Source organism: Chanodichthys erythropterus, chromosome 1 (assembly GCF_024489055.1).
Source record: "Chanodichthys erythropterus isolate Z2021 chromosome 1, ASM2448905v1, whole genome shotgun sequence".
Taxonomy (NCBI): Eukaryota; Metazoa; Chordata; class Actinopteri; order Cypriniformes; family Xenocyprididae; genus Chanodichthys; species Chanodichthys erythropterus.
The window spans coordinates 27,754,543-27,767,114 of record NC_090221.1 but is presented as its reverse complement, the minus strand read 5'-3'; the positions used below and the strand labels follow the sequence as shown (position 1 = coordinate 27,767,114).

General features: G+C 38.0%; 1 protein-coding gene across 1 annotated transcript in view; it reads left to right on the top strand.

The window, feature by feature from the left end:
• abcb7 (ATP-binding cassette, sub-family B (MDR/TAP), member 7) overlaps positions 1-12,572 on the top strand; it is a 54,869-nt gene that overhangs the window by 30,008 nt on the left and 12,289 nt on the right. The window contains exons 7-14 of the mRNA XM_067404995.1: positions 2,226-2,314; positions 3,094-3,181; positions 7,812-7,986; positions 8,504-8,661; positions 9,303-9,466; positions 10,592-10,721; positions 11,794-11,965; positions 12,098-12,201. Of these exons, the coding sequence (XP_067261096.1) occupies positions 2,226-2,314; positions 3,094-3,181; positions 7,812-7,986; positions 8,504-8,661; positions 9,303-9,466; positions 10,592-10,721; positions 11,794-11,965; positions 12,098-12,201 (1,080 nt within the window). The remainder of the gene's footprint in view (positions 1-2,225; positions 2,315-3,093; positions 3,182-7,811; positions 7,987-8,503; positions 8,662-9,302; positions 9,467-10,591; positions 10,722-11,793; positions 11,966-12,097; positions 12,202-12,572) is intronic.

Genomic DNA, 12,572 nt, shown 5'->3' with positions numbered 1-12,572 from the left:
AACAGTGTTTCCTTTACTCTTTACTTTAAAAACTGTCTATAAAGGGTAATATTTTATGTATTTGAGGTCTGAGATGTGGGAATGGAGAAGAGAAAGAGGGAAAACAGTTTCCAGTTTAGCTCAGTCTTGCTTTCTAATCTGCCAATTTTGTCTTAAATAGCCTCCTCCATAGCACTATATATTTTATAAAATGAGATTTTGACCAATCGTTGCAACAATGTTATTTTGTGAAAAATTACAGTTTTTGACATATAAGGTAATAAAAAATAAATTAAAAAATCTCTTAAAATAACTAAACATGAGCATGTTAAGCAAATATCTTTAAAAAAAAATCTGTGCGGAACATGCCCCCACCCCATGCAATGTTCTCACCTTTTTTCCCCCTTACCTGTTTGCATCCCTGATAAATATATATTGTCTAAGGAAGGCATAGGACCCTAAAATGTTCATCCAGTCTTTGTATTCTGTCCGAATTAAATAATACGATGTACTGTCTGCTTGTCAACATATATTTTTACATACCCTTGTGCACCCTGTTCGCGCATACATCATACGTCGTCATACGGCTGGGCGATATGACCAAAATCTTATATCACGATATGAGTAATTTTATATCACTATATAGTTATTTTTGCTTTAAATAAGATTTCAATTTCAATATAATTTAAAAAATTAATACTAGCCTAAAAAACTCTCAAGCTTACTGAAGACAAATAAACTGTGATAAAGAGAGAGTAAAGAAGACAAACTACAATAGATCAAAGATAGATGAAATAGGCCTACATGAGAAAACTTCAAGCACTAGAAAATGTATAAAGTAATCAAAGGTATAAAAACAATGCATAGTCTTTACTGTGTAAATTAAATGTACATTTATTCTTATTAAAGTTACAAAAGCAAGCAGTGAGATATTTTCCCTTTTTTGTTGTTTGATTAGCATTAATAATGACAGCAGGTCAATTTGGATGCTGTCCCTTTAAGACTGACTGCACCGATCCATTAACACGAGCCTTGTCTTTCTCACTTAAGTACCTTAAATGGCTGTTTACTTGCAAATACGTGGTCACTTTGGCAAGTAGGTATGTGTATTTAACCAGTCAAGCCAAATTAGGCGTCAAAAAGCGCTCGGTTCAGTCCTCACGTGCTTTATGAACAGCGGCTTCATGTGAAAGTCTCTTCAGAGAGCGTGTGCATATGCTGAAATTAGCTCTCTTTCGCTGCTAATTGCACTTAAACGGTTCAAAAATTTCACGTGAGCATAACCTTGACAGAGACGATGGTCCAAAATCTCTAGTTGACAAATTTCAATCTGCTAATCGTGTCTACCAGTATATCGCCCACGCCTAATTATTGTGCTTAATACACATTAACATCGAGCACGTCTCTAATTCGCGATTGCCTTCTGAGACAGGCAGGTGTCATGTGCGCACTTTGGAAGTTTGCCAGTCAGCACGAGTGCTGCACTGAGTTCCTTTTCAGGATATATTGAGCTTATAACTCTTTTAACATCAAGCACGTCCCGCTCTTTATATTCTCATTCATGCATTTGCAAGTTTCAATAGTGCAATATATTTACATATTACGATATATCAAAATCTCTAACGATACACATTTTATTTCGTGGTAACGATCGTCATATCGCACAGCCCAACGTCGACACGTTTCATTCTATGCAGACTTTATACAGACAGACCTCAGTCACAGAGCATTTCAAACAAACAGCAGGCACCTTTTACAGTTCCCCCAAAACAACAAGCTTATGCTGCATTCCCCCCCCCATAACTACCGTAATTAAGGGATGGAAACCTGTGACGTTCTAACCAGAGCTGTTCACGTCAACCGTATCAACGTCGAAATTAATCTGCGGCAGTCAGGGACAAGTTGTTTACGTTCATTATTATTGTAATTTTATGTACTTTACTTTGACACGTGTGTGTGTGTGTGTGTGTGAGCGTTCAGTGTTTTGGAGGAGGCATGGCTTTGGATGGCGATTTGCAAGCTTTCAATGCTAGCAGGCTAATGCTAGAATTTCCCAGATCACCAACTGCACCTTTAACACCAGAAGCCTTGATAATCTTGTATTGTGGGTCCCATGTGCTGATGTGCCTGATAATGAATGAGTGTAGATTATGAAGATGTATGTAGCTGCTCTCTAGAGACTCAATGTATGTCATGCATATAAAGACATGTCACTCTTTCAGTAACCCACAGCTGTTTCTTTGCAGTATTATAAATGCGGGGGTCAGTTTGCTGTGGTCACTCTTGGGACCCTCTCAGCATACACTGCATTCACAATCGCTGTTACACAATGGAGGTACTGTATGTGTCTGTCAAATAGCAGCCATCGGTTGTTGCAATAAAAAAAAAAACTGCATTTTGTTCTCACTTGGGCCCAGTTTACAACTGGTATTAAGATGTGTTTTGTCAATCGGATCTAAAGTGGATGACACTAAATACATCTGTAAATGGTTTGTAAAATGTTTTGAGCTTGTCCACTTTTGACCACTTCCAGAGGTAGTCGAAAACGCATTTGACCAGATTGCTTTTATAGTGTAAATATGTGATGAATGGCCACAAAAGGCCGCCTAATCTCCACCTACTGGCCTAACGCATAAGCATTATGGGAAGTGCACTAGCCAGATGGCATTTAAACTTTGTTGGCCGAAGACCCAACTTTGGTTTGAAGACGATAAACATACCAAACACAATGTTCTCTCACCATTCCTGATTTCTAAACAACACTCAGTGTTTGGCATGGTCTTGCAGCTGTCAGAGCAGAAACGAAAGTTGTTGCTCTCCGTATATCGTCTCCGGGTACATTCATATGTAAATTGCCTGAACATATTCCATACATTAAATTGAAAGATGTGAAAAAGCCCATATATTTACCCGTCCATAGATCCTCCACTCAAAGAAATCAGGACAGAAGTGGTTAAAAGTGGACAAAAGAGGTGGATTAAAACACCAGGTGTAAATGGGTATGTGTTTCCCTCGTCTGCTTGTGATCCGATCAACCAAAACACATCTTAATACCAGGTGTAAACGGGGCCTTGATTACTACTGTATTAATCACCCATCTGTGTCTTTGATCAGGACACAATTCAGGATCGAGATGAATAAGGCTGATAATGATGCTGGAAATGCTGCTATTGACTCTCTCCTCAATTATGAAACTGTTAAGGTGGGTCACATCATAAACTGCATTGTCACTTTACAACTAGCCTACTTTAAGTTTTTTTGTTTGTTTGCTTGCTTGTTTTCTAGCAACAATGTTTCAGGGATTGCATTATACTGGATTACTAATTGTCTGTCATGCTATATAGTGTTAGAGAAGCACATATGAATGTCTAGTGAGTGTTGTGGGTTTTCATGTGTTTGGTCTTGGTAACTTACATAGAAGCAGATATGAGCTGTATGTGTCAACAAAAGGTTTCAGATTCAGGCACTCTTTCCACTGGAGGTTTGTGGTCTGGCCACCACTCAAACTCATAATAGGGCTGCACGATAATGGTTAAACTTATAATCATGATTATTAGGGCTAAATGTATAACATATTTAAATGAACGCTATGCAAACATATTAGTTTTATATCATTTGAAACTGCTATGCCAGTGGGGAAGAATGCAAGTGCAATAATTTGTTATTTTAAACAACATAAAAGTTTTGTTTAAACTTAAAATCTACACCGTAGAGATGGTGATATGGACATGCCCACATTTAAGCATTACAGCTCACCCTTGTACAGCAGATTTAGTTCACAAACAACTGACAGATGTGACCTAAAGATGAGATTTATTTACAATAATCAATCCTAAAATTTTTAACTTACTTTTCGCACACTCAAGCTCCGAGGATCTCCCGGTTCTTGGCTCATTTTGAGTCGGACTCGTACATTCAGTTAACTAGAGACACACTCTGAACGGATCATTGAATCAGTGAGTTGCTGACTTGAGAAAAGCTGCAATCTTCTCAGTCCATTTCTCAAAATGAATCATTTGGTGCGATTTGCGATCCGGTTTTACAGGTTCATTGAAAATAGTCAGTTCGTTCATGAATCGCACACTGCTGTTGCATCTTGGAGCATGTGATTATTTCTTCAGTTCAAAATAAGAAGTAACGGTATATTTTTTTATGAAATGTAGTGGAATAAAAAGTATAATATTATACTTTGGAATGTAGTGAAGTAAAAGTTTCTCAAAATAAAAATACTCCAGTAAAGTACAGATACTTAACTAGAAAAATGTACTTAAGTATTTTTACTTCATTACTGTACTTTGTTACTGTCCACCACTGGATTTATTCTAATGACATCTGGCAACCCAAAGCAGGAAAGATAGTGGATGGAAATGTCTAAATTCGATTTTTTTTTAGCACAAATAATTGACTAATGAACTTGCACCTTGATTGGACTCATGTTGTGTCATTTGTGACAAGATTTTGTAGTTTTATGGATGTCTTCTTCAATACTACTGTAGTTTTGACTATAGGTGATAGTCACGAATAGAACACAGACTTGACGTTGGTTACTTGATTCATATAGACACTATTGTAACTAAGGCCCTTTTGAGATTCAAACCTTTTAAGTAAATGTGGTTGTCAGTACTAGGGATGCACCGATACCTGTATCGGTATTGGGCCCAATACCAAGCTCATGTACTTGTACTCGTACTCGTAAAAATACCCCCTATAACAAAGACCGATACCTAATGGGACGTAACTGACTCATACTCGGTCCTTAAAAAATAGTATCAGTGCATTCCTAGTCAGTACCAAACATTAACAGTAAGAATGTAGCCTGCGTGCGTGTATCAATTCCACCAATTCATATGGATTACTTTTACAATGTCTTTATGAACGTTTTGAAGCTTTAAAATGTTGATTGCCTTGGCTACAAATTCTGTATAATGACGAAAGCAGACTGCGGGGTTGGCTCACGTCGGCAGCATCTGTGTCCAAAGTTGCCCTGACACACCAAACCAACACTAAACAGCCGACGGCCAAGTAGCACGTCCATTTTGCGCCTGCGTGAGATTAAATGCCTTTCCGTACCAGTAGAATGATCAGATGGCCCGATGGGCCGACGAGCTCCGACGCCGATTCAACATTTCGAATCGGCCGAAAGAAAGCCGACGAGGACCAACTTCAGCTGACTGTGAGGAACACACTGAGAAAACTTAATCGGCCGACGAAGAAAAACTGCCTGACTGCCGACCGTCGGCTTGGTGTGTTCCTGCCACACTAGAACACAGCATTCTAAATCACACGGTTTCTTTTGTAAATGTAGTCATATAACATGTTCTAATCAGTAAAATGTGCTGGGTCAGAAATACTTCATTCACCTTCACAAATTGTTTATATGCTTGTATCTTATTCCCCAACAAGCTGTTTTGCTTGGTTTCTGTCTCAACCCTCTGATCTTCTGCCCTTCTTCTCAATCTGTTTTGTGTTCAGGTTAAGAGCAGATATATTTTGTGCCAAGCTTGTTTTGTGTCACTGGTGTCAATGCATGTGGATTTAATGTCACTTTAAGCCAGTGTGCATGCATAATGAGATCTCCACCCACTCCAAATCCGTTACACTAGCACATATACCCCCATATCTGTCTGTTTCTCTCTAAACACACTTGCTGACAGCACCATGCACGTCTTTAAAGCAGCCACACTTGCGAAACAATCCTCCAAACATTTCGCTTCCTCTGATAATTGGCACAGGAGTCTTAGCTGAGTTTGATGAGCTGTAATGGAATGTTCTGAATGTCACGGCAATCCAGGAGAGCTGTCCGTTATGTGTTCATAAAGGCGCTGAGATTATTGTTATGCTAACAAGATGCACCATCTTTCTCCTTGACACCACAGGGGGAAAAATTATTGAATATGTCCCATATATGCTGAGTTGATATTCAGACTAAGCACAATTGTGAGTGATCTTGCTATTATATAACATTCAATAACAAGAAGTTAGTGTTCGGTAATGTACATTTTAGACACAACTTTAACAGTTACTTTGTCTGTTTTTGTTTTTATGATAATCAGGCTCTGCATCTTCGAACTACACACAGCAGTGGTGATTTGTACATAAATAATTTTTTTAATTAATAATTTGAGTGAAATTCATATATTATAAATATAAGTTTTATCATTAGGCCAAATGTATGGCCATATATTCATGTGTTGGGGGGGGGGAGTAGAGCTCAGGTATTTTTTTTTTATCATGGTTGCTCTTCATAATCCTGTCAGTCCTCCACATAAACAGCAGTCGCTGTTTATCGCCGCACCCCTGTTTGTCACATTTCAGAGCTAATTAATTGTGGCGCACTTCTATTTCAGAGCCACGCTCTCTCTGTGCAGCTGTTTTCACTCCCATCATTCTCCCTGCTGAACAGTCTCAGATGTTTGAGCCACTCTGTATCATCTTTGAGCCTGTGAAGTCATTAGCCTTTGGTTTACTCAGCTGGTGATGTTTGGAGAGATGCAATTGTAGCTTTGATGATATCTGGATATGTGATTGAGGCATCACCAGCATGTGGCATGGGTGCTGTTACACGCTTGATTTCACATCCCAGAGGCCTTTAACTAAGAAGACAGACACTTAAAGGTACCCTAGAATCAAAAATTGAATTTACCTTGGCATAGTTGAATAACAAGAGTTCAGTAGATGGAAATGACATACAGTGAGTCTCAAACACTGTATTACTGTTACGTAACAGTCGGGATCATTAATATGTATGACCCCAATATTTGCATATGCCAGCCCATGTTCAAGGTATTAGACAAGGGCAGGCAGTATTAACGTCTGGATGTGCACAGCTGAATCATCAGACTAGGTAAGCAAACAAGAATAATAGCGAAAAATGGCAGTCGGAGCGATAATAACTGACATGATCCATGATTATAAATCACGAGCACGCGATTTAAAGGTGCCGTAGCCTGAATCGGTGCATAGTTAATGATGCCCCAAAATAGGCAGTTAAAAAAAATTAATAAAAAAAAAAAATCTATGGGTATTTTGAGCTGAAACTTCACAGACACATTCAGGGGACATCTTAGACTTATATTACATCTTGTAAAAACTGGTTCTAGGGCACCTTTAAAAAACTAATCTTTTTATATATATCATGTTACTACTTGTAGTATCTTGGCATGTAAATGCCATAGTATATGAATATAATCATATTTTACCATCAGTGCCATTGTATTACCATTTGAATATCACCACTGCACCTTTTTTTGTACTGGGCATTGTATTCATTGTTTATGATTCCAGTCAATTGTACAATCTCAAGTAAAATTCTAAATTAATTTCTCCTTCAGAATGTGTCTTTTATATGGGGACAGAATGTGTGTCTTTAGTCATGGCCTAATGTTAGAGAGTCAGACTTGCAACCTGAAGGTTGTGGGTTCAATTCTCATTACCGGCAGGAAAAATGTATGTGGGGGAGTGAATGAACAGTGCTGTCTTCCACCCATGACTTGAGCAAGGCACCCAACCCCCACTTGCTCTGTGGGCACCACAGCAAAATGGCTGCCCATTGCTCCTGGTGTGTGTTCACAGTTTGCTGTGTGTGTGTGTGTGTTAATTTCAAACGGCTCCTAATGTGTGTGCACTAACTTGGATGGGTTAAATGCAGAGGACAAATTCTGAGTGTAGGTTACCTTACTTGGCTGTCACGTCACTTTCAGTTTTCACTTTTCGTTTTCACTTTTTATTTGACGACTGGTGTTCAAACAGGTCATTGTCATGACCTTTCTTTAATAGTGCTTTAATTGTGTTCTTTTTCCAACAAGGTCTTTTTCTGTTTCTCTCGCTTTCAGTATTTCAACAATGAGAAGTATGAGGCCGAGCGGTATGATGGTTACCTGAAGGTGTACGAGTCATCTTCTCTGAAGACTACCTCTACTCTGGCCATGCTTAACTTCGGTCAGAGCGCCATCTTCACTGTCGGCCTTACCGCTATTATGGTGCTGGCGAGCAATGGCATAATGGCAGGTGAAAATCAGTGATGTCATTTTAGGGCTATACCGAATTATTTTACCTTAAAGGATTAGTTCACCCAAAAATGAAAATTCTCTGTCATTACTCACCCTCATGTCATTCATCTTCCTTCGTTCATCTTCAGAACACAAATTAAGATATTTTTGATGAAATCCAAGAGCTCTCTGACTACACCATAGACAGCAATTTAACTACCACTTTCAAGGCTCAGAAAGATACTAAAAACGTCGTTAAAATAGTTCACTTGAGGATGAGTAATTAATGACAGAATTTTACTATCCCTTTAATTGGGTCAAATTCTAGACCCTTGTAGCTTTTTTTAATTAATTTATTTATTTTTTGCCTTTCTTTCGATGTGCCTCATCAATATGCAGTGACATGAAGATGTCATGAGAGATAAATGTTGTCAGGAAACCCAATCTAACCAATAAAAGCAGGTATAAAAGTCTCAGCTGGCTCAACTTTTGTATAAACAGGATCTAACAGGTAATTTGGCTTCTTACCCTTGTAGGGACCATGACTGTGGGTGATCTAGTGATGGTGAACGGGCTGCTCTTCCAGCTCTCGATGCCACTCAACTTCCTGGGCACTGTGTACAGAGAGACCAGACAGGCCCTCATAGACATGAACACGCTCTTCACGCTGCTCAGCGTGGACACTAAAATAAAGGTATGTTAGGCCTTTACTGCTGCCTGCTTCATTGGTTTACTAGGTTTTGCTGTCTTTTGCAGAATTAAGTATAGAGAGTAATTTTAATGTGAAAAGAATACCCTGTGAATGGTGCTGTATTATTTGCTTTAGCCGTTCTAAAATGTCAGAGCTTTTTAAAATACCATGACAAGAGCTTCCTTTTAGATTAAAATATTACAAATTGAAGCTTTAAAGCATGTCATTCGTCCTAGTATTTGTTTTAATTCCAAAAACATTTGAGCGTTTCCTGTCTTTCATATAGCGTTAGTGGGGGAGGTTGATGAATCTCATTCTTCGTTTGGCTAATTTTGAATGCATCCTGTAATTACCATGTATAAAATCTGTCCGATTGTTCGCCCACCGTGATCAGTAATGGTTTTCACTGCATGACAGCACTGCCCATCAAGCCATTATTGTGAGACCCTAATTTGATTTCTCAAATAACATATCTGTGTGTAGAATTAGTGTAAATGTGCCAAAGTGCTATTGTTTTGATGACGCCATTACAATTGATTTGTCGTCAAAATTTGTTTGAGAAAAGCAGCATTCTGTTTCCAGCCTCAAAACGTAAACTTCAGACTGCTAAAAAATTTTTTTTTTTTAACCTTTGTGTCCTGAAGGAAAAAGAAATGGCGCCGCCGCTGCTCGTTCCACCCCAGGAAGCCACCATCAGGTTTGAGGATGTGTATTTTGAGTACTTGGAGGGACAAAAGGTGCTTAACGGGGTTTCCTTTGAAGTACCTGCAGGAAAAAAGGTGGCCATTGTTGGTGGCAGTGGATCTGGGTAAGTGCCCCAGGAAAGATTTACTTGTGTTATATTACCTTGAGGTTTCAATGAACTTGTGATCTTGGCACAATAGGGTACAAATTGGAGCACTTTTACTTAGAAATACGGCAATAAAGACATTGATTATTACCATATAACACTGATATGACTGAAGTTTCATAATTTGAACCCTTTTTAGAGCATGGCAGAAAGTCAAGTAACAAATATCATTCAATTTGTTTTACACACATTGTTGACAGCATTTGTCAAACTTAACCGTTACCAAAGTTCTGAAAGAAAAATTATGATATATATTTTTTTTATTTAATTTGCGGGTAAATAAGGTTATCAGCAACTACCAACCAACATTTAAGGCTCTGATTTAAAGATCTTCTCTGTTCAGGTCTAAACTAAAGTTTGAAATGGACTGTTTTCACAGACTGTGATGTTGCATTTTCACAGTTTAAGGGATAGTTCACCCAAAAATTACAATTCTGTCATTTGTGCACCCTCATGTCATTCCAAACTCAAGACTTTCATTCTTATTCGGAACACAAACAAAGATATTTGTCTCTCCATAGACAGCTATGCAACTACCACTTTGACGCTTCAAAATGTTCATAAAATATTGTAAAAGGGTAAAAGCGGTGTAACACTTTACGGTAAGGATCATTAGTTAAACATTAGTTAATGTAGTTAATGTGCAAATACTTAAGAGTCTATGAATTGATCATTATTACAGTGATTTTTGTTTCTAGCATGTTATATGTTTGACAACAGTTCTTTTAACCCTTAAAGATGGAGTGTATAGCTTTTCATTTCTTAAACAACCTTGTAGGAAGACACATCATGACCATATTCCAGAATGACAATGCCAATATTCATCAGGGTTAAAATTGTGAACGAATGGTTGAGACCATGAATTATATTTTAATTTGTTAAAAATGTAATGTACATTTATAAAACTCTGTGAATAACTAATAACTGAATTCCCAGTATTTCCACCACCTCACTCTGACCCTTTGTTAAAACAATAGAACAATAGAAAGTCCTATTTTGTACCCAGTGCATGCAGACTGTTTTTATGTTGGTCACAGTTGAGACAGTGCTTTAAGAATTTTTTTTTTATTTTTTTTTTTCTAGGAAGAGCACAATTGTCAGATTGCTCTTTCGTTTCTACGAGCCACAGCAGGGCAACATTTACATCGCAGGCCAGAACATTCGTGATGTTAGTTTGGAGAGCTTGAGGAAAGCTCTGGGTGTCGTGCCTCAGGTGAGGGATTGGTTTTAATTCTATAGCCCCGTTCACACCGCCAGCGCCGCGCAGCGTCAAAGTGTCACAATTCCATTCATTTCAATGGAGAGCTGGTGAGTTCTGGTGACACAGGGATAGACAATCAATCGGAGTGAAGTCAATGAGTGGTGAATGGTTTCGAGCCTGAATGGTTTTGTGAACCCAGATAGAACGGTGCTTGCGCTTTCACTGCAGATAAATAGCTGCGATGGCAAAGAGCACTCGTTCATCTTTTAATATTAAGCATTTTATGATTCATGTTTAGGGTATGTTTATATAACTACGATGTACTCAAAAAGGAAAAAAAAAAATTGCTTTTTCACGTACAGACGACAACGTTGTTCAAAACGATTGCCGTTCACACAAATTTGTGAAAATGACAAAAATGTGTATTATGCTGCCAGGCCAGTAGTTGGCGATGTCACTTTGTAAAGAAACACTACGCGCCTATAGACTGAACATGTAATACGCATGCGCATGATGTCATCATTTTCACAAATTTGCATTTTTTTTGTTTACATGGAGACAATAATGTTTCAGAAACCCAATTTCAAAAGCTTGTTTTCAGGAAATAATGGCCAAAACGCAATAGTTTTCCTTTTTTTTTTTTTTATTTTTTTATTTGAAAACTGTTTGTCTCCCACAAGAACCCGCTAGTGAATTCACCACCAGCCACTGGCGACATGCAGCGACAAAGTTGCTGGCAGTGTGAACACTATCAGATGCAATTATCAAAATTATCAAAACACCAAAATGTTGTTTTTTTGTTTTTTTGTTTTTAAAGAAAACTCTCTCTTTCTCTCTCTCTCTCTCTCTCTCTCTCTCTCTCTCTCTCTCTCTATATATATATATATATTATTATATATATATATATATATATATATATATATATATATATATATATATATATATATATATTATTATATATATTAATAAGGTACCATGGGAACCATAATCAGACTTAATTTTAGGCTGTGAGAAAACTTTTTTTTTTTATGGAACGATGGTTAAAAAGTATCTACTGAAAAATCAAATGTAAATATAATTTCAGGATGCTGTGCTTTTCCACAATACCATATTTTACAATCTGCTGTATGGTAACATCAACGCCACAGCAGAGGATGTGTACCGTGTGGCCAGACTTGCTGGAATCCATGATGCCATTCTCAGAATGCCACATGGATATGAGACACAGGTTGGAGAACGAGGTCTGAAGCTCTCAGGTACATGCGTCATTCATTGTCTTAGGAGTATTTCAGAAAAGAAAGTGAATATCCTTAAAGAACACCTTCAGTTTAGAGGAATAGGATGGTTTTTTTTTTTTGAGTGGCTGGTTCATGTTTTTCTTGTGATAGGTGGAGAAAAGCAGCGTGTGGCCATCGCACGGGCGATCCTTAAGAACCCTCCCATTTTCCTTTATGACGAGGCTACATCTTCACTAGACTCAATCACTGAAGAGGTAAGAGCCTTGGACTCTTTTATCGATTAAATAGTAGATTCCTCAATAACCAGTATGGAAACACAATTGCACAGTACTGTCTGTCTGTAATAGGCTATGGGTTTGCTGTCAAGTCAAATAGTTGTTTTATATATTTTAACAGCCTTTTGTAAAGATTCATTATATGCAGAAAGCAATATGTGTTGAAATGTGCCACTCAAAGCATTAAGCACAGACTGAAATGATTATTTTCTGGTTAAAATTGCACTACTGGCATTCGTTTCTAATATTGAGATTAGGGCTGGGCGATATATCGAATGCTTTTGTCACGCGCATTTTGTCAGTAAAGCCGGTTCCCTGATTACCGCTAAATCGGCATCACCTGCTTTCAA